The 24,108-nt window shown below is 45.1% G+C and overlaps 1 protein-coding gene across 1 annotated transcript; it reads right to left on the reverse strand.

The window, feature by feature from the left end:
* Positions 1-6,257: 6,257 nt before the first annotated feature.
* Positions 6,258-23,812, reverse strand: Tnfsf10 (TNF superfamily member 10). Its single transcript, XM_057757393.1, has 5 exons — positions 23,587-23,812; positions 15,979-16,110; positions 13,028-13,070; positions 8,334-8,438; positions 6,258-7,582 (listed from the first exon to the last, which is right to left on the reverse strand). Exons 1-5 carry the CDS (start codon positions 23,728-23,730, stop codon positions 7,137-7,139), a joined length of 870 nt encoding a protein of 289 aa, XP_057613376.1. The 5' UTR covers positions 23,731-23,812; the 3' UTR covers positions 6,258-7,136.
* Between the last annotated feature and the right edge of the window lie 296 nt (positions 23,813-24,108).

Consider the following 24,108-nt stretch of genomic DNA (forward strand, 5'->3'; position numbering starts at 1 on the left):
TTGCCAAAAAGGAGCAGTGACTGGGCTGGGAGACACCCAGTGGGTTGGAGCACGGGCAGCACAAGTCTGAGAACCTTGGGTTCAAATCTCAGCACCCACAGGCTGAGCTGGCATGATCACAGGTGCCTATTCTCCCAGCACGGCAGAAGTGATGTCAGGAGACTCTTGGCACTGCTGGCTGCCAGGAAATAAAGCAGGCAGTGGTAGAGCAGGGAAGGAAGGAGGACTCCCCACAGTCTACAGCTAAGGGGAGACGGCAACACCAAGCTGTCAGGACTCCTCACTTCACGGAGCCCCTGGGAGCAAAGGGGATTTAGAAAATACTCAAATTCCATTTCACTTAAAAACAAAAACAAACAAAAAACTCAAACAGGCAAACAAACACCTCAAATTCTTAATACAGAACCTAAACTTACTCTTGCAAGGAAGCCTGTGGCGAAACTTTCTTCAAAATATCATTTTGCAAAATCTAGAGGTTATATTTGGTGATCTCAGGTGTTTTATGCATTGGTTTTTCAAAGAATAAGGAGAATTGGAACCCATTTCTGTCCCAGTGTGCCTTTCAAGATGAGAGACCAATGTGACCTACAACTTTACATAAAAGCAATCAGAACGAGGCATGGTGGCGCTCACCTTCAATCCCAGCACTCCGGAGTCAGAGGCAGATGAGTCTTAGCCTAGGAAGTCCTACCTTGTCCCTCACAGACACAGCCTCGGTGTGGAGTTCCATCAGGCAACGCAAGCTTATTTCCTGTCATTGCTTATGGTCCGAAGGTAAGCCACCTAAATCGGAGAACTTGAAGATGTTTATACGCACATCCTCAAAGGGATAAATACCTTGAGGAAATTAAGGAAACCCCACCACCTGTTGGCACTCATGGCGTGCGACAGTAAGGTGACCCCTTCGGCCTGAAGAGTGGAGGAAAAGCTCTGCAGAGCTGACCTCTCTCTGGGGTCGTCACCGCTGAAAATGCTGTGCTTTGGTCAGGTCCCCAAGCCTGATTAATCAGAGTGGCAGTTTCCGGGGTTTGCTGGCTGGAACTCAGCAAGGAACAGAAAATCCCTGCCCCTCCCCCTGAATTTATTTCCTTTTCAAACAGATAAGTATTTGTGACTTTTTTTAAAAAAGGACTCATGATTGTCCAGGAAGTCGTCAGTCTGAAATATTCTCCCCACTGTTGCTTCCTGCATCATAGGCTTTAGAGTTTAGCCAAGGAAAGAATATGTAGGTATGCTTCTTTAACAACTCATGGAGTTTAATATCGCGCATGAATTAGATCTTTGAACATCTAATCATGAGTGTCTGGGTATGTTGCATTTTCAAATATTTAATTTCTAAATCACAGCACTTGACATTTTGGTAAATATGTGTCCTGCAGGCTGTCTGCTAATTACTTGAGAAAATTAAAATGCACACACACAAAAAAAAATCCATGGGCACCATTCCAAGAGTCTGGTCTTATTGGTTTGTGGTTGAATTCAGGCACAAGCCTTATAAAACACTCCCCAGGAGACGATGCTGCAGAGTGACCCCGGGGGCCCTAGCTTGCGAACCATGTGGAAATAGCTGAGTGTCTGTGTTGAACACAAACATTAGAACTCGCCAGCCCGGCGAACAAGAGGGAATGCTGGGAATGCTTTCCTTGGTGGAGACTTGGGGAGCAGGATTAAAGCAGTGCTCAGCTGTTTCTGCCACCTGAGCATCAAGGCTGGGGTTTTGTTCAGTGTTAGGGTACATGCCTACAGGGAGGAAGACCTTGGGTTTAGTTCTCAGTTTTGCTTCCTCCCAAAGTTAAACCAGATCAGTGAATCCAACTTAGGACTCAAAACATCAGGACCGGTGACAGAGAAGGTCACTGTCATTTGCAGTGACAAATGACAGGAAGCAGTCTGGGGGTGAGACCCAGTTCCTGGATACACACTGCCATGTTTTCATTATTTTAAACGATTTTTGTACATCCTGCGTATTTTATTGTTAATTGGTGTTTTAAATTAATGTGCGAAGTAAGGGATTTTTTATGACATCTTCTTACATATCATTGCAGTGCCCTCCACTTTCCTGTCCCTGCCCCTCGTCTCACTGGTCCTCTTTCTCCCTACAATAGTCTTTTCTCTGCTTCCATACGTATGCTAAGTCCGATGGCATTTGAGAGATCTATCTTCATATATGGAGTGTGTGTGTGTGTGTGTGTGTGTGTGTGCTTATTTGCGCATGTATAGAGGTCATAGGACAACTTGTAAGAATGGGATCGCTCCTTCCACTATGTAAGTTGCTGGGATCAAACTCAGGTAGTCAAGGTTTTTGGCAAGTGCCTTTATCTTCCACCTTAAGTTTTCAGATTTTCTCTATTATTATTTCTCATTAACTTTTCCTATACGGCTAGTTATTAATTCTGTTATTAATTTACTAATTAATGCATTAATTTAATGTAGACATTCTTTACATACAAATACTTTGCTAAATAATAGGGATATAGTTGTAGGCAACACTGAATGTGTTTTGTTTTTACAATGCTTATAGTCTAGAGAGAGGAAGAAAAACTTTAAAACGGTAGATACGAAATCCATTTGCTAGTTTGTAAGGGCTTGACTGGAGTCATGGAAAAAAGCTGTCAGAAGTGACAACTGTCCATAACCTTAAATTCAAATAAGTTTTTTAAAAGGCATACTTATGTGTATGGATTTTTCTGTTAGATCATCTGTCTGTGAACACATGCATGCATTGCCTGCAGAGGCCAGAAGAGGGTGTCAGGTCCCCTGGAACGGTAATTGCAGTTACTAGCTATCATGTGAGGGCTGAGAATTGAACCTGGGTCCCCTGGAAGAGCAATCAGCACTCTTTACATCTGATCATCTCTCCAGCACCCACATAGGCCTAAAAGCAAGCAAACAAACAAACAAAAACCTGCTTTATAAAAAACACATCACGTGGGGGGTTAGTTGGGGTTAGTTTGGGGTTAGTTTGGGTTAGTTTGGGGTTAGTTGGGGTTAGTTTGGGGGTGCTGTTATTTGGTTTTTTAGTCAGTTTTGTGTAACTGTCCTGAAACCCCAGGAACAGACATCTTGAAAAACCGTCTGTAACAGGTCCCTACACCTAAGGCTCAGGAAAAATGTTGGCAGAAGAGGAGGAAGGTGTAAGAGCCAGAGGACTGGGGACAGTTGCCTTCTGGAAAATACAAGCATATTGAGACTGGCTCAAACAGTCTCCTGAGACTCAAGGCAAATTCTTTTTTATTGATTGATTTATTTAACTTGTTTTTATTGAGCTATATATTTTTCTCCTCTCCCCCACTTTCTTCTTCCCTCCCCTCCTACCCTCCCCCATGGTCCCATGCTCCCAATTTACTCAGGGGATCTTGTCTTTTTCTACTTCCCATGTAGATTAGATCCATGTCTCTTTTAGGATCCTCTTTGTTGTCTAGGTTCTCTGGGATTGTGAATTGTATCTGGGATTGTGAACTGTAGGCTGGTTTTTTTTTTCTTTTTTGCTTTATGTCTAAAAACCACTTATGAGTGAGTATATACTATAATTGTCTTTCTCTGTTTGGGTTACCTCACTCAATATGATGTTTTCTAGATCCATCTGTATCCATTCTTCGGTTGAGGGGTATTTAGGTTGTTTCTAGGTGCTGGCTATGACAAACAATGTTGTTATGAACATAGTTGAGCACATGTCTTTGTGGTACGGTTGAGCATCCTTTGGGTATATACCCAAAAGTGGTATTGCTGAGTCTTGAGGTAGGTTGTTTCCTCATTTTCTGAGAAATCACCACACTGAAATCCAAAAAGGCTGTGCCAGCTTGCACTCCCATCAGCAATGCAGAAGTGTTCCCTTTTTCCCACAACCTCTCCAGCATAAGTTGTCATCAGTGTTTTTGATCTTGGCCATTCTTACAGGTGTAAGATGGCATCTCAGAGTTGTTTTGATCCGCATTTCTCTGATGGCTAAGGATGTTGAGCATTTCCTTAACTGTCTCTCAGCCATTTTAGATTCCTCTGTTGACAGTTCTCTGCTTAGGTCTATACCCCACTTTTTTTTAATTGGATTATTTGTTCTTTTGATGACCAATTTCTTGAGTTCTTTGTATATTTTGAAGATTAGACCTCTGTCTGATGTGGGATTGGTGAAGATTTTTTTCCCATTCTGTAGGCTGTCAAGGCAAACTTTTATCTGAATGTTTTTTGTTTGTTTGTTTGCTTTACTTTTTGGGGTCTCAACAACCAGCTCCCAAATAAATACAGAGATATTTATTCTTACTTATACATGCCTGGCCTTAGCTTGTTGGCTTGTTTCTTGCCAGCTTTTCTAACTTAAATTATCCTGCTTAACGACATTTGCCTCTGGGCTTTTTATCTTTCTTTATTCTGTCTTTCTTCCCTTCTTCCTTGGTGGCTGGCTGAGTGGTGGGTGGCTGGTCCCTGGTGTCCTCCTCTCTTCCTCTTCTAGCTACTCACTCTTCTTCTCCTATTTATTGTCTCTGCCTACCAGGCCCACCCATCCCTTTCCTGCCTAGTTATTGACCGTTCCGCTCTTTATTATATCAATTAGGTGTTTTAGGCAAACATAGTAACACAGCTTTACAGACTTAAACAAATGCAGCATAAAAGAATGCAACACATCTCTGGATCATTAAGCAAATATTCCACAGCATAAATGAATGTAACATATCTTAAATTAATATTATACAATATCTGAATGTTACATACTTCCAAATTACAGGGGCACAAAGTAAGCATTTTCATTCAGAAAGGAAAGAATGGGGACTTGGCCATAGCTCAGTAGTAGAGTGGTTTCTGTTACACCTAGCCCATAACACACCGTGAAGAAGGAGAAAGACAACACTTACGGTTCCAAAGATTTCAATAATTCACCACATAAGGGGTCACTGATCGATCAGGGATGCAGGACAAGGGACTGAGTGAGGCTCAAACATTTGTTGCCAAGTTACAGTCACAATTTTCACCTATCGGAATTTAGAAATTAGGGACTTCCTTGAGTGTTGTTGCCATCACTGTCAACTGGTATACAATGCAGGTCTCTCAGTCCAAGCAATCTGATCCATTTGTTCCTTCTGTTGTCATTGTCTCTAAAGAACTAAAGAGGCAGAAGGACTTTATCTATGGTTTAGAAAGGAGGTTGGGCCAGGCAGTAGTGGCACAAGCCTTTAATCCCAGCACTCAGGAGGCAGAGGCAGGCGGATCTCTGTGAGTTGGAGGCCAGCCTAGTCTACAAGAGCTAGTTCCAGAACAGGCTCTAAAACTACAGAAAAACCCTGTCTCGAAAAAAAAAGGAAGGAAGGAAGGAAGGAAGGAAAGAAGAAAGAAAGAAAGAAAGAAAGAAAGAAAGAAAGAAAGAAAGAAAGAAAGAAAGAAAGAAAGAAAGAAAGAAAGGCAGGCATTTGGCTAGCCTTTAGAAAAGTCTCATTTTCCCTAAGGCTTGGGAACCTGAACTTTATTTCACCCTACAGGTAATGGAGTCTGAAGTTAAGACAGGCCAAGGTGCTTTTGCCTGTTCCCTTCAGTTACCCAGTATATGAGATCAGCTATGCATAAACCAGGCAGGGTGATGTGTGCCTATAATCTCAGCATATCCTAGAAGCAGGAGGTTGCACAATTAAAGATCACCCTTGTCTACATATTATCTTGAGGCCAGCCTGGGATACATGATACCCTGCCTCATGACAAATGAACAAGCAAAGAGGGACTGAGAGCCCATCAGAAAAAAAGGCACCCAAATAAGACAGAGGCCAACAGGGCAACCCTCCTCCAACTCTACATCTGGGACCAGGTCTGAGCAAGCAACCTCCACTGGAGCAGGCTTGAGCCAGTGACCTCCTCCCAAGCAGACCCAAGCCAGCGACCTCCATGGGACCAGGCCTGAGCCAGCAACCTCCATAGAAACAGGCCCAAGCAAGTGACCTCTGTGGGAGCAGGCCCAAACAACCTTTGGAATTGAAGAGCAACCTCTGGGAGTGCTGAGTGACCTCCGGGAATGCCAAATACCTCCAGGGTGACTGGAACTGTGGCTCTGACTCCACCACCAGGACAACCATCTGAGCCTTGGATCCACTGGCACCTGGAAGATTGATCACTGGAGACATGGCCCCAACTACACTAATCAGAAGAAAAGATCTGTTTTGCCTTGTACTGGCAAAGCTTATCAGTTGCCTTCTTCTGTGTCTTGAAAAATGTCTGGTAGTCTTTCATGAAGCAGAGACCCTAAAGAAGGTTGTCTCACCTTCTTTAGGAATGTTCAGCATTTTTCTGTGGGTCCTGCCTATACAGTTCATACACCACACCATCATGCAGTAAATGCAAGAGCAGTTTCTTACCCAAATGTCTAACCAACTCCATAGGAGACCCTTGGGTGTTTATCATCCTCTTGAAAGTAGATTGGTGCTGCCAGATGTGTCTCCTTGTCATGAAAAGCAACACCCCTTTATGATAAAGGTCTTGGAGAGATTAGAGATACAAGGATCATATCGAAATATAGTAAAAGCAATATACAGCAAGCCGACAGCTAACATCAAATTAAATGGAGAGAAACTCAAAGCAATTCCACTAAAATCAGGAACAAGACAAGGCTGTCCACTCTCTTCATATCTCTTCAACATAGTGCTTAAAGTTCTAGCAATAGCAATAAGACAACATAAGGCAATCAAGGGAATTTGAATTGGAAAGGAAGAAGTCAAACTTTTGTTATTTGCAGATGATATGATAGTGTATATAAGTGACCCCAAAAATTCTACCAGAGAACTGCTACAGCTGATAAATACCTTCAGTGAAGTTGCAGGATACAAGATCAACTCAAAAAAGCTGAGAAGAAAATCAGAGAAACATCACCTTTCATAATAGCCACAAATACCTTACCACAATTTTAAAGAGAACTTCAGTGCCTTCCTGTCTAGGCTGTTGGTAGTTTTTAAGGGTTGTCAGAGAAGCCCTCTGTGACTCTCAGCTGTGTGTCTGCAGTCATCAATACCACTGTAAAAGCAGTTTCCTTGTCCCTTACAGTCAGCTGAAACATAGAGCATTGACTTCCACATGAAACATGAGGTTATTCTCGGGACAACCTGAGTCCTGGACATCACCCTAGGTGACTGGGCATAGAATTCTGTCTGATTTTTGTAGATCATTTAGTTAATTAAAAAGACTCCAAAGAAACTGGCTTCTTGGTCCAGGTCCATCAAATGCTCATTTGTCACGGAGACAAAAATCCTGTCGTTTTCTTTAAGCTCAAACAACCCCCCTTGGTAAATGGAGTACAGCCCGTACTCTGCATCCCTGGACCAGCAGCTGTTTCTGGCACTCTTCATCAGCAGAATTGGGTCTGGGTAGCTGGTGTATTTGTAGATGTACTGTACCATTTGTTTGCTTTTCCCTGTCTGCCTTGAGACCGTCTTGGAGTCAACTTCATTCTCTTGGAACCTGAAGTAAGTCTGGGAATAGACGAAATAAAGGCCCTGTTTCTGTATGACCAGCTCTCCTTTTCTCAAGTGCACATAGTTGAGGAATGAATGCCCTTTCCTCGATGACTCCCAGGATTCTATCTTCTGACCCAAGGTCTTTCCATCCTTGGACACTACGTGAAAATGAGAGAAATAGTTAGCAGGAAGGAGCTTGCCTCAAAGCGAGGTTACCAGTCAGTATATTCACTGAGCTTGCACACAGCGTCGATCAAAACCAACTCCTTACCCTTCCAGTCCGACATGGATTACAAAGACTTTTGTAATCACATTGACACTGGGACACTCCTGTACCATTTTGATCTGCTGTCACCTTTCAGTATCTCATTTGCCAGCTACGTCACACCCCACACACCAAAGGTTGGCACTTCCCTGTGGTTCTAAAGTGTCCCTGTGGCAGGAGATCCCAGTGCCTTGAGGAGAAAAGAAGTGCTGTGCATTTAAACTTTTGAGGAGAAGGAAGAGATTTGAGAGAGAGAGAGAGAGAGAGAGAGAGAGAGAGAGAGAGAGAGAGAGAGAGAGAGACTTTAAAGATGAAGAAAAAACCTGGCTGTGGTGGTCCTTGGGAGCCTAAGACAAAATGATCTAGAGTTCAAAGCCAGCCTAGGCTCCAATGAACTACTGTTTCAGTTAAAGAAGAGAAAGAAAAAAGCAGTGGGGGAAACAGGAGGGGGAGGGATAGACACAAGAAGAAGTAAGGGCAGCAGGGAAGGTGGTCCAGTGGGAGTCTGGGAGCAATGTTCTCTCACACACTTGTCCTAAGGCCAGCTAGAGCTACCTCAGTTTCCTAAGGCAGGAGAGTCATCAAACTCCTTGTGTGACAGCCCCAGCCCCACCGCCTGCCAGCTCCAGCTCTTATGATCTTACTTGGCATTAAGGCTGAGTAGCTTCTCCGACTGATCCCAGTAATGTGAGCTGCCACTCTCTGAGGTTTTCCACTTACGGATGGATAGTTAATACTTAGCTGCTTTTCTGAAAGACACAAGACAGAGAAACATCAGCACTTGTCAAAAGAGTTTTAAATACACTGCTCTGCTCACACAGCTGTGTCTGATCAGGTGACCTGAACACAGTATCTCCCAAACTGATCCTATCGTTTCAAGAGACAGTCCATTTAGTGGGGCTGGAGAGGTGGCTCGGTGTGAAGAACACTGGCCTGGGTTTGAACCCACACCCACATGGCAGCTCACAATTGTCTGTAACTCCAGTTTTAGAGCAAACATGAGGATCTGAGTTTGGGTTCTCAGCCCCCACCTAAAGGCCCAGGGACCACCACACACCTGTATCCCCAGGTGTGAGCGCAGTGGGGAGGGGTGAATGGGGCCAAAGAGGTCACTGAGGTTGCCTGGCTGCCAGCCAGCCTAGGGTCATTCCGTGGGAGACGTATCTAAAGGGAATAGACAGAGACTGCTAGAGGACACGTGACAACCTCTCCTGGCCTCCCAAGGCAGGCACACACCTGCACACACATAACAGAAATCCTATATGATCACGTCTTTCAAAAATTAGCTTCAAAACCCCATTTCTGCTTACATTTGGTTAAGACAAATTATATTCTATCAACAAACAAATATTGGCAAGGATCAAAAATTATACCATACTATATAAAGCTACATAAATTAACCATTGATTCCGCTAAGTCCTCGGGGAATTTGCTATATTTTATGAGAGATCCCTTGAGGAACTTGATATATTTTGAGAGGTACCAATCATAAAATAAAATAATTATCTATGAGAAGTAGGGATGAGGATAACATGTAAGAGGAGGAGGGAGGGACAGAGTCCTATTCGTTGGAGATCATCAGGGACGGTTTGCTGAGGATTTGATGTAAAGACCTTTGCAGTCAGCTATCCCCGTAAGCCTAGATGCTCACCACATCTATTCCAGGCATCCTTCTAGGGACAAGGAGGAAGGACACAAATAATCAGGAAACAGAGGCACACAGAAGGTAGGGAGGGAACAGAGCTATATCCAGAGAGCTAAAGCTGAGGCCCTGGGCAGAAGACAGGCCAGTGGGATACTCAGGTCTGATATGAAGGAAACAGAACACAAGATGTGATGTCCATCTGCCTTCAAAGAGAGAACACTGGATGGTGCAAAGAGATGTGCGTGCTTCGTGCCAACTTGTGTCAAGGTCTGGTTTGATGGGCAGAGGAAGTGCAGCTGGAGGCTGCTAGGCAGCTTACAAGGTTGAAAGCACTGGTGCAGCTCCCAGGTCACAAACCCGGGAGCAAAAGCAGGCAATACAATTTCCTAGCTAGGCAGTGGATGAAAAGGAGGAAATCACTTGTGAAATCTGATAGTGGTCATGAATCACAATTAATAATGTTCTTGTTGTTGTAGGAAGACAAGTTGTGTTCTGGAAGCAAAAAAAAAAAAGTCTCCTGAGATCTTGCAAGGAACGTGATAAACTGTGAGGTCTTGAAATGAGTAAGGTGGAGAGGCGTGGATGCGTGGCACGTGGGTGGGAGGGTGCACGGTGGCTGTGCAGGGAGAGAGTCATTGCAGAGCAAATTTCCTGGGGAGTAGAGAACAGGATGGATGCTCGCTGCCTCTGCTGCTCTGATCACCCCGATCCCAGAGGTCTAGAACCCAGGCAGACTTCTTCCTTTTCTTCCACTATATGAGCATATACACAAAGTCGTGTGTTTCGGTGTAACATTTTGTCTTTTTTCTTCTCATTTTAATTGTTTGGATAGGAATGTTATACACCCCAACCCCAACCTGTTGTCTTCTGGCCATGTTCTCTCCCTTCACCTTCTGCTCCCCCTCCCTCCCCTGCTGGCCCTCCCCCTCTTTGCAAATAGCCCCCTACTTCATGTATTTTGATTGGCTTATATTAATTGTATAAAGTCACGAGTCCCATTATGACACTTATTTTCAGTGATATAACTTAATGTTTATTAGAGAAAATTAGTAAGCTTCACAAATTGGGTCATGCGGTCTGATAAGCTCAGTGCTACCCCAGTCCTGTGTTCTACTATACATGCTTCAATATGCTTTATATCACACTCTCCACAAAAACATACCCAGGCAAACGCAACAGTGTCCTGAAGACAACAGTTTACCAAATCTTGTGACCTGAACGCCCCCTGACTCTTCAGGGTTCTCATATACTGAGTAGCACTAAAGCCACAGGAACCAATTTCCAACCACCAAAGCATGAGGACCCAAAGGAACAGCTTCCAATGTGCTACAGTAGAATGCTCGACGGTCAAAGCTGAGGTACCATTCACCACTTGCCTCAGCTGTTCTCCATTTCCAGCAGCAGCGGATAAGGTGCCCTTTCGTCTACATCTCCAGCAGTGCTGGCTGTTACTTGTTTTCTTAACGTCAACTGCCATTTTGACTGCGGTGAGATGGGATGGCGGTGTTTTCATTTACATTTCTCTGATGGCTAGTGAGGTTGGACATTTATTTCCTGTGTGATTGGAAGTTGTGGTTCATCATTTGAGAACTGTCTATTCGTTTATTGATCAGGTTATATGGGCTCTTGTTCTGTGCTCTGAGGTTGTGTGTGTGTGTGTGTGTGTGTGTGTGTACAGTCTAGATACTAACCATCTGTCGTATGTGTAACTAGCATTCTGTAGGCTGTCCATCCCTTGGGTAAACTATATCCTTTGCTGTACAGAAGAGCTTTAATTTCAAGAAGGCCCTGTTGTCAGTAGTGGCACCTTCGTGACTGGAGTTCTTTCTAGAAAGTCCATACCAGTGTCTGTACCTTCTTTTCTCTGAGAGTTTCAGAGTTTCAAGTTTTACATCAAGGCCTTCAATCCATTCTGAGCTGTTTGTCGAGTTCCATTTTTCTGTGTGTGGATATGTGCATCATTTGGTGAAGAGAATTTTATCCAAAGTGCATTTTCGACATCTTTGTCAAAAATCAAGTATCTGTAGCTCTGTGGGTTATGACAGCTTCCTTTGTTCCAGCTCAGTGAGCTCCATGTCTGCATTTCATCAGCACCAGGCTGGTTTGCTCTTATGGTTCTGTAGTAGAACCAGAGGCCACCACCAGCAACATTCTTCTCACTCAGGATTGCTTTGGCTATCAGGGATCTTACATGCCTCAGTAGGAATTTTAAGATAGTCCTTTCTCTGATGTGAATAATGCCGTTAAGATTTGGCAAATATTTTCTTTACAGTTATTTCAATGTGGTAAAAGAGAAGACAGTACATGGATAAAATTATATATAAAAATACAATGAGACGATCAAGGGAAGTGTGATGGGAATAATAAGGTGCAGGGGAACTGACTTAGAAATGGTCCAAGAATGGAAATCTGTGAGCAAAAGAGCCATGAAGTAGTGAGAGGAGCCCTGGCCAGGAGAAGGTGGGGTGCAGATGAAAGGTAGAGAAGCCAACCTGGGGAGGGCGTAGCCTGGATTACTACGCCCACATTCCCAAAAAATGGATTATGGATATTTTCCTTTGTTTTTTTTTTTTTTTTAAAGGAGGGGAATGGTGTGGGAGAATTGTCTGTATTCTGCCAATCATGTTTTAAATAAATGCTGATTGGCCAGGTAGGAAATATAGGTGGGAATACCAGACAGGAAGTAGAAATGATGTAATGAGAACAAGAGAATTCTGGGAAGGAGGAAGTTGATTCCTCCCACTCCTGCTCAGACCACCGAAGCATCAGGATGTGATCTGCCCCACTGAAAAAAAGGTACTGAGCCACATGGCTAACATAGATCAGAAAAATGGGTTAATCAAGATGTGAGAGTTAGTCAGTGAGAGGCTAGAGCTAATGGGCCAATCAGCTTATAATTTATCGAGACCTATGTGTGATTTTCTTTGGGGCTAAACAGTTGTGGGGTACCGAGAGGGACAGAAACCCAAACAACAAGCAGGCCCCTCTATGTTACAGAATGGCACCCAACAGTGACTGACCAGGAGAAAGGGCAGATGGAAGGTTAGAGAAGCCCGTCTGCAGAGGATGCTGTGACTGACCAGGAGTGGGAGGGCAGATGGAAGGTTGGAGAAGCCAGCCTGGGGAGGATGCCCTGACTGGGAGTGGGTGGCAGATGGAAGGTTGGAGAAGCCAGCCTGTGGGGGATGCAGCAAGAACTGGTATGGAGTCTGCTGGTCACTGGCAGGATGGGGAGCTTGTGGTCTCCAACAGAAACTACAGCGGAGATCACAGGTAGGGAGAGTTTGCTGGGGAAGAAGTGAGGCAGTGTGGTCAGAGGCAGAAAATATGAGTAATCTTTGGGGGATTTTGTCTATTTTACTTCCTGCCAAGTTCTAGATGATACTAAACCTGGTTTGTTTATAGCATACTAGAAAGCTAAATAATTAAATAAGTGAAGAAATTGAAGTAAAATGACACTTCATATGAAAAATAAGATAAAGAATAAAGTTCTGACGGTGAGTAGGTCATGAAGTTAATCCCAAGCTTTCCAGTCCTTGGTATGAAGAGAGAAAGAGAACCAATAAACAGACGAAGACAGTGGGCGGGGAGGCCCTAATTGGTTTGTATGGATGGCAGCAAGGAGGGACTGGAGAGCTATTTAGCTTGTGAAGTAGACATTAGCAAATAGAAGTAACAACAAAATTTTACTACCTTGAGTTGTTGAAACAGTTTCCTGCAAGGTTCTCAAAGACACCTGCAAACAGCAGTGAATACAGCTTGTTAAGGCCCCGACAAGTTGAACAGGACACACACGCTTCTAGATTCTCTTTCCGACATGGGTCATAGTTATGCAGTTGTACCCATACAGAACTCCCTTTACCCAAGTATAGGCATCTTTGGGGGTCTGGGGTGGGCCATGACCAAAGGACAGTCTGAACGTTCTGACTGACACGTGGAGCAGCTGAGAAGGCAGGGCACAGCTCCTGCTTAGGTCAGTCACAGCTCCAGGCCTCCAGGAAGCTGACGATAACCCTGTCCCTTCACACTGTGTGGAGCGTGTGTGCATGGATGTGTAAAAGGGGGGCGCGGGGGAGACAGAGACAGAGTCCAGCAGCTGAAAACAATCAGATACGTCTGAACCACAGGGTGCAAGCAAGGCATAAGGCACAGATGCCCACAGACATGCTTGCTCTATGGATGTCTGATTGGCACCACCCTGTTGTTCTCTACTGTTGATTATGTTAAGTTCATGCTCCAAGAAATGATATTGAAGTCCCCTACCTTGCTGGACATCTCATGACACCCCTTTCCTTTGTGGCAACTAGTGGAGAAACCCAGTATAAAAGGGAACTCTGCCTTGTTCTGTTTGGGGAGCAGAGCCTGGTTTGAGTCATTACGACCTCTGAACCCTCATTTATCCCTTGTCACTCTTGATGTCTATGCTGTCCCTGCCTCATCACTGCTAATGTCAGACACATCAGTTGTGCACATGTGCCAGAAAGTAGAGGCTCTCTGTCTCTCCCTCTCCTTAGACCTAGTTGTGAGCCTTTATTGGCCTTGGTCCCAAGGGCTCTGGAGAAGGGACAAAGAGTAAAAATGGATTTGAACGCTCATCCTCTCTTTCCTGTTTCTTTTCCTTTCTCTTATTTTAGGACAGGAAGCAAGAAAGGAAGAGGGAGAAAGGAAAAGGAGCAAGAGAGACAGAAGAGGAAAGGAAAGGGAGGTAGGGATAGAGAGAAGACAGCAAGTAACAGAGAAAGGGTCATTCTACATGAATGACTGCAGGCAGGTCAGGTGACCATGAGTCAAGCCTGCTCTGCAGCTTTTTAAGAAGGCTTAACTAACTTAACTGATCTGACTGGGATGGCTTTATCTGTTTGAAAATGTGTTTAAAAGCATAACAACTATTCCTTCCTTGGGGCTGCTCCCAGAATTCAATGGAATGCTATTCGAATTGGGCAGATGTTTAGAGGGAATAGAAGACTCATCATGCCTAAGCGGACCAGGGAATCCTCTTCTCACTTACATACTCACATCCACCTGCTCCACCCTCCCAGTTTCTCTCTACTCTGGTCCATCAGGATGAGTCTGGGAGGATGAGAGGGAATTAGTGGAGAGTGACATGGACAATCCATCATCACCGTCCCCTTATCACCTCTCCATGGCTGGCCCTTGTGCCTGCTAGCACCCCAGCTTCCAGACCTTGCACACTCTAGCACCCCAACTTCCAGGCCTTGCATGCTCTAGCACCCCAGCTTCCAGACATTATACCCTCTAGCACCCCAGCCTCCAGACATTATACCCTCTAGCACCCCAGCTTTCAGATCTTGCACGTTCTAGCACCCCAGCTTCCAGACCTTGCACCCTCTATCACCCCAGCTTCCAGACCTTGCACCCTCTATCACCCCAGCCTCTAGACAATGTGCCCTCCAGCACCCCAGATTCCAGACATTGTGCCCTCCAGCACCCCAGCCTCCAGACATTGCACCCTCTAGCACACCATCTTCCAGACCTTGCACCCTCTAGCACCCAGATTCCAGACCTTGCACCCTCCAGCACCCTGGCCTCCAGATTAGTTCAAGTCTCTCTTCTTGATGACCCACTGAACCCCTAAGATCAAGGGCTTTTGAAGTCCCATGTCTGAGGCTCCTTCAGAGCTGTCCAAAGCTTGGGCTTTTGCTAGACCTCCTGTGTAGTCACCTTCATTGCTGTTCCTGCACATTTGTTGACAACGGCACCCAGCCTGGGAGTGCTCACAGAAAACCCAGGTGGAAGCCCAGTTCATTTGGCTTAGAAGTCACATTCCAGGTGACGGCTGGACTCTGCATCTCTACTGTGATATCATTTGAGTCACACACTGGAGCCCTGACCACCCCGACAGCACTGTGTCCATGAAACAGGCAACAGACTCCCACGGTTGTCTGGCGTACAGCCTCCTCCCATGCTGGGAAGTCCCACCATAACCTTAGACTGTGAGGTCTTGTATGGGGTCTCTTAGTTTGCAGAATATTTTTAATATTGGTGCCTCCATCTGACCTTCTCAGTAAGGCAGAAGGCAAATATTTGTAAATGCTAGCTTCCTAAGAAGGAAGCAGGCAGTGAAGAAATTGACTGACTTAATCTAAAAGTAAAATCAGTTAACCATATTCTGCAGAATGAACTGTTAGCCAACCCGAGCTTTCTGGCAGAGATCCCAGTGAAGCGGCCTTACGTCAACAGATGCATCTTCAAACTAGTCATTTGTTGGCAATGAACTGAGATAACCTCACCTCCACTTTCTCAAAGTATTCTATTTTATGTGCACACACACGCCAAAAAAAGAAGTTTTATTTTTTTAATTCTAGAAATCACCCATGTGGGATGAATAGAAAACACCATCATTTAACCTCATTTGTCTTCTAAATAAAAACAAAGAAACACTGGGCAACGGTGAGCACATGCTATCTGTGTGTGTGCTCCCAGAATAAGATGCAAAACTCCAGGAGGCAGCTGGTTAACGTCAGCCGGGGCTTTCCGTGTCATCCGGTACCAGTCGGGTGTTGCGCCATGTTGGGGGAAATCATTCAAACCCTCTGGGACTCCATTTTTTCATTTTCAAGATACAGATTTCCAGATTTGAAAAGCCTGTGTCATCTGACTTCGTGTTCCTGCTGAGTACTTACCTCTTCAATGATCTGGTACAGTTGCCTCTTAGCCTGCAAGCAGTGCCTGGTCTCTTCATCAGTGGAGTCCCAAGGATCCTCGCCGTCCCTAAACATGCAGGACAATCCACTCCTGGAGCACTTGGCCTGCAGCTGGGTGGAGATAGGATATAACTGTGTGATGAACACATCCTGTTTCTTTTTACCCATTCGGAAGCTAAAAGAACAAAGAGTGATGAAAATTAATGGGAGTTTGGGAGCCATGAGTAGTTTGTGGCTTAAACGAAATCAGGCATGCCGCGTATTGTCCACTGATACCAGCTGTCGGAGGTGGTAGCAGGGATAGGAACAGCGCCGCACCCCGGCTCACGGTGCCCTTTGCTGGCCCATCCCCGGCAGCCCCGTGTCGTTCTTTCTTTCCCTCACTTGCATTTGCTTCTCATTAGACGTTTGTGGTAGTGACTAAGGCTCCTTCCAGCTCTGAGCTAATGTGGCTCTCCCTCGAAAGCTGGAACTGCCTATGTTCAAAGTTGAAAGAGGAATCCACTTAAACGCCCACATCCTTAACAAAAACAGTCAATTGTTTTGTATATGGCAATGTTCTGCCCCTTCATCACAGCCCCGCAGCTGAGTAGATTGTAGTTATTGCATGGTTCCTACTCTGAATGGACCCTTGATACCCCTAGGAATCTGTACCCTGCCTCATCAATTGTTCTCAAAGCCTAGGGACTGATCTAAGAAGACTGTGCACCATTGAAGGTGTTTGCCAGGACTGAAGTCAGTGTTTATAATAGCCTCATAATTGCCAACGAAGTCCTTACCCTTGTCACTGACCGCCACCTACTGTTATACCCCATGCCCATCACATAGCTCCCATGAACCATCCAGAGAGTACTCATACCTCAGGCTGCTGCCAAATCAGGAGAAGGGGAGGGGGAGGAAGGAAGAGGAGAAAATAAAGGTTCAGAAGGAGGTGGAGGAAGAAGTCCTCACAGATTTTTTTCTTCATTCCCCTTTGCTTTTGTTTTCCTAACAACTTGGATTTGCAACGTGTTATTTCTCAATGCCTGTCGACACAGGCTTGTAAACTCAGCTTACTGGGAGGCTGAAGCAGGAGGATTACTGGTGTGGGAGGTCCTTCTGGATATGTGTTGCTTTTATTGGTTAATGAATAAAGAAACTGCCTTGGCCTGTGATAGAGCAAAAGAGTACAGCTAGGCATGGAGAACTAAACTGAATGCTGGGAGAAAGAAGGTAGAGTCAGGAGGCGCCATGTAGCCATGACCAGGGACAAATGAACTGAAAACTTGCCAGTAAACCATGAACCTCATGGTAAAATATAAAATAATAGTAATGGGTTAAATTAAGATGTAAGAGCTAGCCAATAAGGAGCTAGGGCTAGTAGGCCAAGCAGTGATTTAATTAATACAGTTTCTGTGTGATTATTTCAAGTCTGAGCAGTGGGGAACAAACAAGCACTCTCCCTACAACAGATTACAAGTTTAAGGTTTGCCTAAGCTACAGAGCACATTCAAGGCTATTCTGCACAAATCAGACACGACAGAAGAAAACAAAAATAGAGGGTCGGGTATAGCTTACTGGTAGAGTGTTTGTCTAGCATGCGTGACTCTGGGTTCTAACCCTGTCACTACAAAGAAAAAACAACATGTTTCTTAAAACATCTGTCAATTTGCCTTTAACTGGGATAACTTTGCAAAATCATCTTTCAGTTGCTTTTTGAGACATGGTCTCACTATGTATCCCTGACTGACCTGAAACTCACTATAAAGAGCAAGCTGAGCTCCAACCCAGAGATCCACCTGCCTCTAATTTCTGAGTACTGGGATTAGAGGTGTGACCCACCATGCATAGCTAAACAAAGCAATTTTTATCTATTTTTTAAACTTGGTGTAACTGCAAAGTTAGGAGTGGTTGTAAATTTAACAACTCACACTTCCTATAGAAAAACAATCTGCTGACTGAGTGACTGATTGATTGAGACAAGTTCATACAGTCCAGACCAGCCTCACCCTCCCTCCTTCTGGTCCTCCCCTCAGTATCTCCCAAGCTCTGGTATTACCTGTATTCAATAATTCTCCTCATTTTATAAGGTGCTGTGGACTGAACCAGAACTTCGTACTTGCTAGGCAAGGACTCTACCATCGTAGCTACACTCCCAACCCAAGCCATCTCATTAAAAAAAATTCTATTATTTGACTGGGTAGTGGTGGCACATGCCTTTAATCCCAGTGCTTGGGAGGCAGAGGTAGACAAGTCTGGTCTACAGAGTGAGTTCCAGGACAGGTTTCAAAGCTACAGAGAAACCCTGTCTTGTAAAACCAAAAAAAAAAAAGAATTCTATTAGCTATTATTTATAAGAGGTCCTGCCCAGAATCACATAGTTACTCTGCAACAAGCCTGAGTTAATGGATTACTTCTACATGTCTTCAAATAGACTGTTCATCCACTGTTTAAACCAGACGAGCAGCCCCAGAGACCTCCGTGGCCTATCGGAAGACTACTGTCCTCAGAGAGCTCCGTGGCCTATTGGAACACTACTGTCCTCAGAGAGCTCCGTGTCCTCAGAGACCTCCGTGGCCTATCGGAACACTACTGTCCTCAGAGAGCTCTGTGGCCAATGGGAACACTAATGTACTCAGAGACTTTGTCGCCTTATTTCTTAGCAATGGGTTATCTCAACAGCAAATGGTTAAGAGCCCGGAAGACTAGAGCCCAGGGCAGGAAGGAGCTGCTGTGGCTCTCTTTGCTCAGACAAGATGGTGGTGTCTAACTGTTCTGTATAAAGTGAAGTGGAGGGTGAGAAGGACAAAGGACCTAGGAAAATAAGTCAGCCCAGCCTATAGCAAGCTGTTGCCCAGAACACCTTCTGGGACTTTCCAGAAACCTTTCCAGGATGTGGGAGGGGAAATCTTGATTGAGTGTGGTTCTGAGTGAAGCTACGCAAGTTAATGAGATTAAATTTTAATACAGATAGCCATTGAGCTGGGGGTATGACTCAATGGTAGCAATAAAAATAAAACAAAATAACTTAGGGAAACCTAGATTCATTCAGAAGACACGTGAAAGCAAGGGACATTTTCATAAAGGTAAATACAAATTCTTTTCCCAACTAATCGCACTCTTGAAACAAACCGAAACCCACGCTGAAAACAACAGCCTCACATCCACTTGACCTCTGTATCGAGACAAGATTTGGCATGCCGCTATGTGTCTTTTCTCTTAAGATTATTTAGGAGTGGCACATCCTTGAATTCAAAAGTCACAGACGGAACGACACCTGCAGACGCTGACCCAGTGCAGGTCACAGGACCAATGACTCATGACGAGCCCTTTGCCGTCTTTCTCCATCCACATAACTTAGCCACAATCTCTCTCCTCCCACAGCCTCACTCCGCCACATCCTTTCTTCCTCGGGAAGCATGCCTAAAACAAAGAGACTCTAAGCTGTATTTGAAATTGCTGCAACTTGGGGGGGCAGAGTTTTGAAAATCTTAATCATACAATCAGATAACTACATGGGTCAACAAAGGATCAGGTCAGTCTTAAAATAAGGCCCTGCTTGTAACGTGTGCCAGTTGATTGAGACACATGTGCACAGAGACACGGTCTTGCTCTGTTTATTTTATAAAGTTAACAAACCTTAGGGTGTGCTGCCACAAAATAGTAAACACAGCTACTCTCCAATCTCTTACACAAACTTAGAACTAAAACATGATTATAGGTATACCTTCCTTCTTCTCAGAAAGACCAGCAAGGACTCAAAAGACCAAGGTTTCTGTCACTAAGCCTGATTGGTGTAGAAGGTCCTTCTGCATTTGTGTTGATTTCATTGGTTGAATAAAGAAGCTGCCTTGGCCTTTTGATAGAGCAGCCCTTAGGTGGGTGGAGTAGACAGAACAGAATTCTGGGAGGAAGAAGGCGGGCAGAGAACCGCCCGCCAGGAAGCTGCCAGGTCAGACATGCTGAATCTTTCCCAGGTAAGCCATGGTCTCGTAGTGACATACAGATTACTAGAAATGGGTTGAATCAAGATGTGAGAGTTAGCCAATAAGAGGTTAGAGCTAATGGGCCAAGCAGTGATTTAATTAATATACAATTTCCATGTGGTTATTTCAAGGGTTAAGCTAGCCGGGTGGCAGGATGCAGCCCACCGCTCCTCTTACTACACCTGATGACCTGGCTTCTATCCCCAGGACCTACAACGTAGAAGGAGAAAACTAATTCTTCCAGGTTGTCCCCTGGTACTCCCACATGACACAATGTATGCCCCCCACACACCACATAGAAGTAAAAATAAACATAAATGTAATTTCAAAAAGGTTTTCAAAGAAAGAAGCATGCAAACTTAGGATAGGGAAATGGCTCGGTCAGCACAGGGCTTGTCAGACAAGCATGAGAGCTTGGGTCCAATCTCCAGGACCGATATAAAGAAAGTCAGGCCTGGAGACACGTGCCTGGAGACCCAGGGCTGGAGGGGGGAGAGAGCTGGAGTCCTGGGCAGCTGCTTACAGACTACTGGGTGAGGTCGTAGTGAATCCAAAAACACAAAAGGAGGAAGGAAAAGGAGGAGGAAAAGGTGGATGGCACTCAAGAAATGACAACTGGGGTCATCCTCTGGCCTGCAGTCAAATATGTAAGCACAGGCATATTTACCGACAGCACACACACACACACACACACACACACACACACACACAGAGAGAGACTCTTATAAGCATGTCCTGTAATAAAAATATCAATATAAGCCATAATTTTCAAAATTATTTTCAAATAAAAGGAGAGTCTGCCTTATTCCCTTTGAAAATTTTCCAGCTGACTGAGATGATCAAATTCATATTCCCTAGGGTACACAAACTGCATCTCCCCGACAGACCACTGCTACTCTATGAATTTTGCATAGTTCATTTTCCCTGAGGCTCTCCCTTGGCCTCACACTTCCAAACAAGACACCAAGTTGGACAGAGCAGGCCATCCTGGGATTGACAACGCACAGATGTTCACCCTCCATGCCTGCCATGGTGGGCAGGAAGAGCTGTCTTGGCACCCACAGCCCTGGGCACTAGCCCTACCCTGGCTCCATAGCCCTATCTGAGCTCAGGCTCTAGACGGGGGAGTGGGGTGCTCACAGCCTTCCAGTTCCCAGTTCTCTAGAACATATGCTTGTTCCAGTGGGCATAGGAAACCTAAAGCCGAGCTGTTATTCCCATCAGTGTTGTATGCCTAGTCTGGGGGGCTTTCCATGACTGGGAAATGCACAGGCGAAGACGGCACCAACTCAAGCTCTGTACTCTGTCTGTATCTGGGTTCCACTTGGCATAAAGTCCAACTGATTTCTCGTGAGAAGTTCAGTCCAGGTAAGTCCCTTATTATAGAACATTAGTCACGGCACCACGACACGCCTACATCCGAGAAAAAGGAAGACTGAAATCAGACCACTGTGTTCTCATCAATACAGGGATTCCACAGGTCTAAAACCAAAACATTTTTCTTTTAAAAAATGAAATAGTGTGTTTGTGTGTGTGTGTGTTTGTGTGTGTGTGTGTTTGTGTGTGTGTGTGTGTGTGTGTGTGAGAGAGAGAGAGAGAGAGAGAGAGAGAGAGAGAGAGAGAGAGAGAGTGTTTCCGAGAGTCACTTCCAGTACTGTCTCTCAAGAGCTATACACCTCTTTTTTTTTTTTTTTTAAAATGAACGGTCTTTCACTGGGACCAGGAGTTCACCAATCAGACTAGATTCCCCAAGTCATCTTCTTGGGATTCTCCTGTGCCATGTGTGCCCCACTACCATCAGCATTGGGATTACAGGTGCATGCTGGGTAATTAGGATCAAACTCAGTTCTCACACTTACACAGTAAACACTCACTGAACCAGCCCCCCCCCCCAAAACATATTTCAAATATCTGGTTAACATCCACCTCACCTTAGCCTTGTTAGACTGAGAAATGTGATATTTAAAACTTCTGTTCTGATTTTAGTTCTGATACATATTGTTCTACTTGCCAGCTTTTCAAAGTCTGACTTGTTGTAAGAACTTTTCTCTTACTTAATTAAAACATGCAGAGGCCTCCCCCAAACAGTAGAAGGCATTGTCATTGCTCTCGGTTGCCCACCAACACTTGGTACTAAGGCCGGTACAGGTGGACACAGGACGTGAAGAAATCAAGCAGGTAGTGAACAGATGCGTCATGCCTGAGTGTTAAGGGGAAACCAACTTCTTCCTTATTAGAGGCAAGTCCCACTTCGCAAGTGGAAACCTGTCTGATACTCTAAATCTAGCAAAGAATCCATGGCCAGGGAGCTCATAGGACCTGGGGGAACACCTACTACTCTTTTTCTAAATAAACATTGCATCAAACTAACATCTAAATATGTATTTCTGTATCAATAGGTTATTACGGCTCTCATCCATTCCTCATCAGATATATGTTCTCAGCAGTTATTGCAAGGACTCACACTGGCCAAAATAGTGGAGCACTTGGACCTACATGGGCGATCCACATCGCTCCCTCACCTCAAGGGTCAGACAGCTCTAGAGCAGGGGGCTAGGGGATAGCTCAGTCAGTCTCCAGAACCCCAGGACTGCAGCATCAAAGACAGAAAGATCCCCAGGGCTTGCTGGCAGGCCAGTCTAGTCAAGTCAAGTCACGGAGTTCAAAGCTCAGTGAGAGACCCTGCCTCAGGAAAGTAAGATGGGGAGTAGCTGAGCAAGACACTTGACACCAACCTCTGACCTCCACATCACACACTTCTCTCTCCCTCTCTCCCTCTGGCTCCTTTTTTTTTTTAAAAAAAAAAAAAAAGATTTATTTATTTATTTTGTATACAGTTGTTCTGCCTGGAGGCCAGAAGAGGGCCCCAGATCTTATCATAGAAGGTTGTGAGCCACCATGTAGTTGCAGGGAATTGAACTCAGGACCTCTGGAAGAACAGCCAGTGCTCTTAACCACTGAGCCATCTCTCCAGCCCCCATCTCTCCCTCCCTCCCTCCCTCCCTCCCTCCCTCCTTCTCTCCCTCCCTCCCTCCCTCCCTCTCTTTCCATCTCTTCCTCTCTCCCTCCCTCTTTTTCTGTCTCTTCCTTTCCCTCTTTCCCTCCCTCCCTCTCTCCCCCCATCTCTTCCTCTTTCCCTCCTTTTCTGTCTCTCCCTCTCTCCCTCCCTCTCTCCCTCCCTCCCTCTCTCTTCCTCTCTCTTTTCTTCCCTCCCTCTGTCTCTCTGTCTCTCTGTCTCTCTGTCTCTCTCTGTCTCTCTCTCTCTCTCTCACACACACACACACACACACACATACACACAAACACACACACAAAAGAAACTCCAGAGCACTTCTCAGAAAGTATTTGTGCAGGTGATGGCACTAACATGGTGAAGTAGAGACACTTTTGAAAATTCAAGCGTCCTCAGGAGTGCTGTTCCACCTACCGGTAGCATTTGGAGCCTGTTCTGTAACTCTACCTATTTGGATGTCTTTCAAACGTGTACCTTTATACAGCCCTCTCAGCATGAGTAGTTGGAGTATGTAACTGGATAGGGCACATTTTAATCCTCAGCTAAGTTTCAAAGAGGAGCAAGTTGAGAGGCAAAGCAGAGTGTGGATGAGAGCACCTGGCTACTAACCTGCTTCATCTCATTGGTGAAGTACATGTAAGTCACGGCCACAGACAGGGCTTGCAGGAGCATCTGCAAAAGCACCGTGCAGATCAGCATCCTCCTGAAGTGCTGACCAATGCTGGGGTCCTTCAGGGTCCTCGTGGAGGCCATGGTCCTGTCTGGGTCTGTTCCCCTGAGCAGCTGTGCAACCCAGCAGCCGGCAACTGCAAAACCAACCACCTGTAGTTTCTTTTATTTGTGGCAAGCAAAACTGAAAGTGAGTTTGCTGCACGCAGAGCAAGTCGGGACAGATTGTATCTGTTAGGAAGTAGCACATTCACAAATCCCCCAGCTCCCTCCCCAACATCTGTGACCCTGAGTCCGGCACAGGCACAGTTTGTGGCAACAAAGTCAATTCCTATGCAACATCTTTCAGGCAGATATTCCATTGTGGGGAGCAAAAGGGTTCCACTTGTGACGTGATTCAAATTCTCTCTGGTCTGAAGATGCTGGCTGCCTGCCTCACAGAATGTTTCCTTTGGCGGTTAC

Source organism: Chionomys nivalis, chromosome 24 (assembly GCF_950005125.1).
Source record: "Chionomys nivalis chromosome 24, mChiNiv1.1, whole genome shotgun sequence".
Taxonomy (NCBI): Eukaryota; Metazoa; Chordata; class Mammalia; order Rodentia; family Cricetidae; genus Chionomys; species Chionomys nivalis.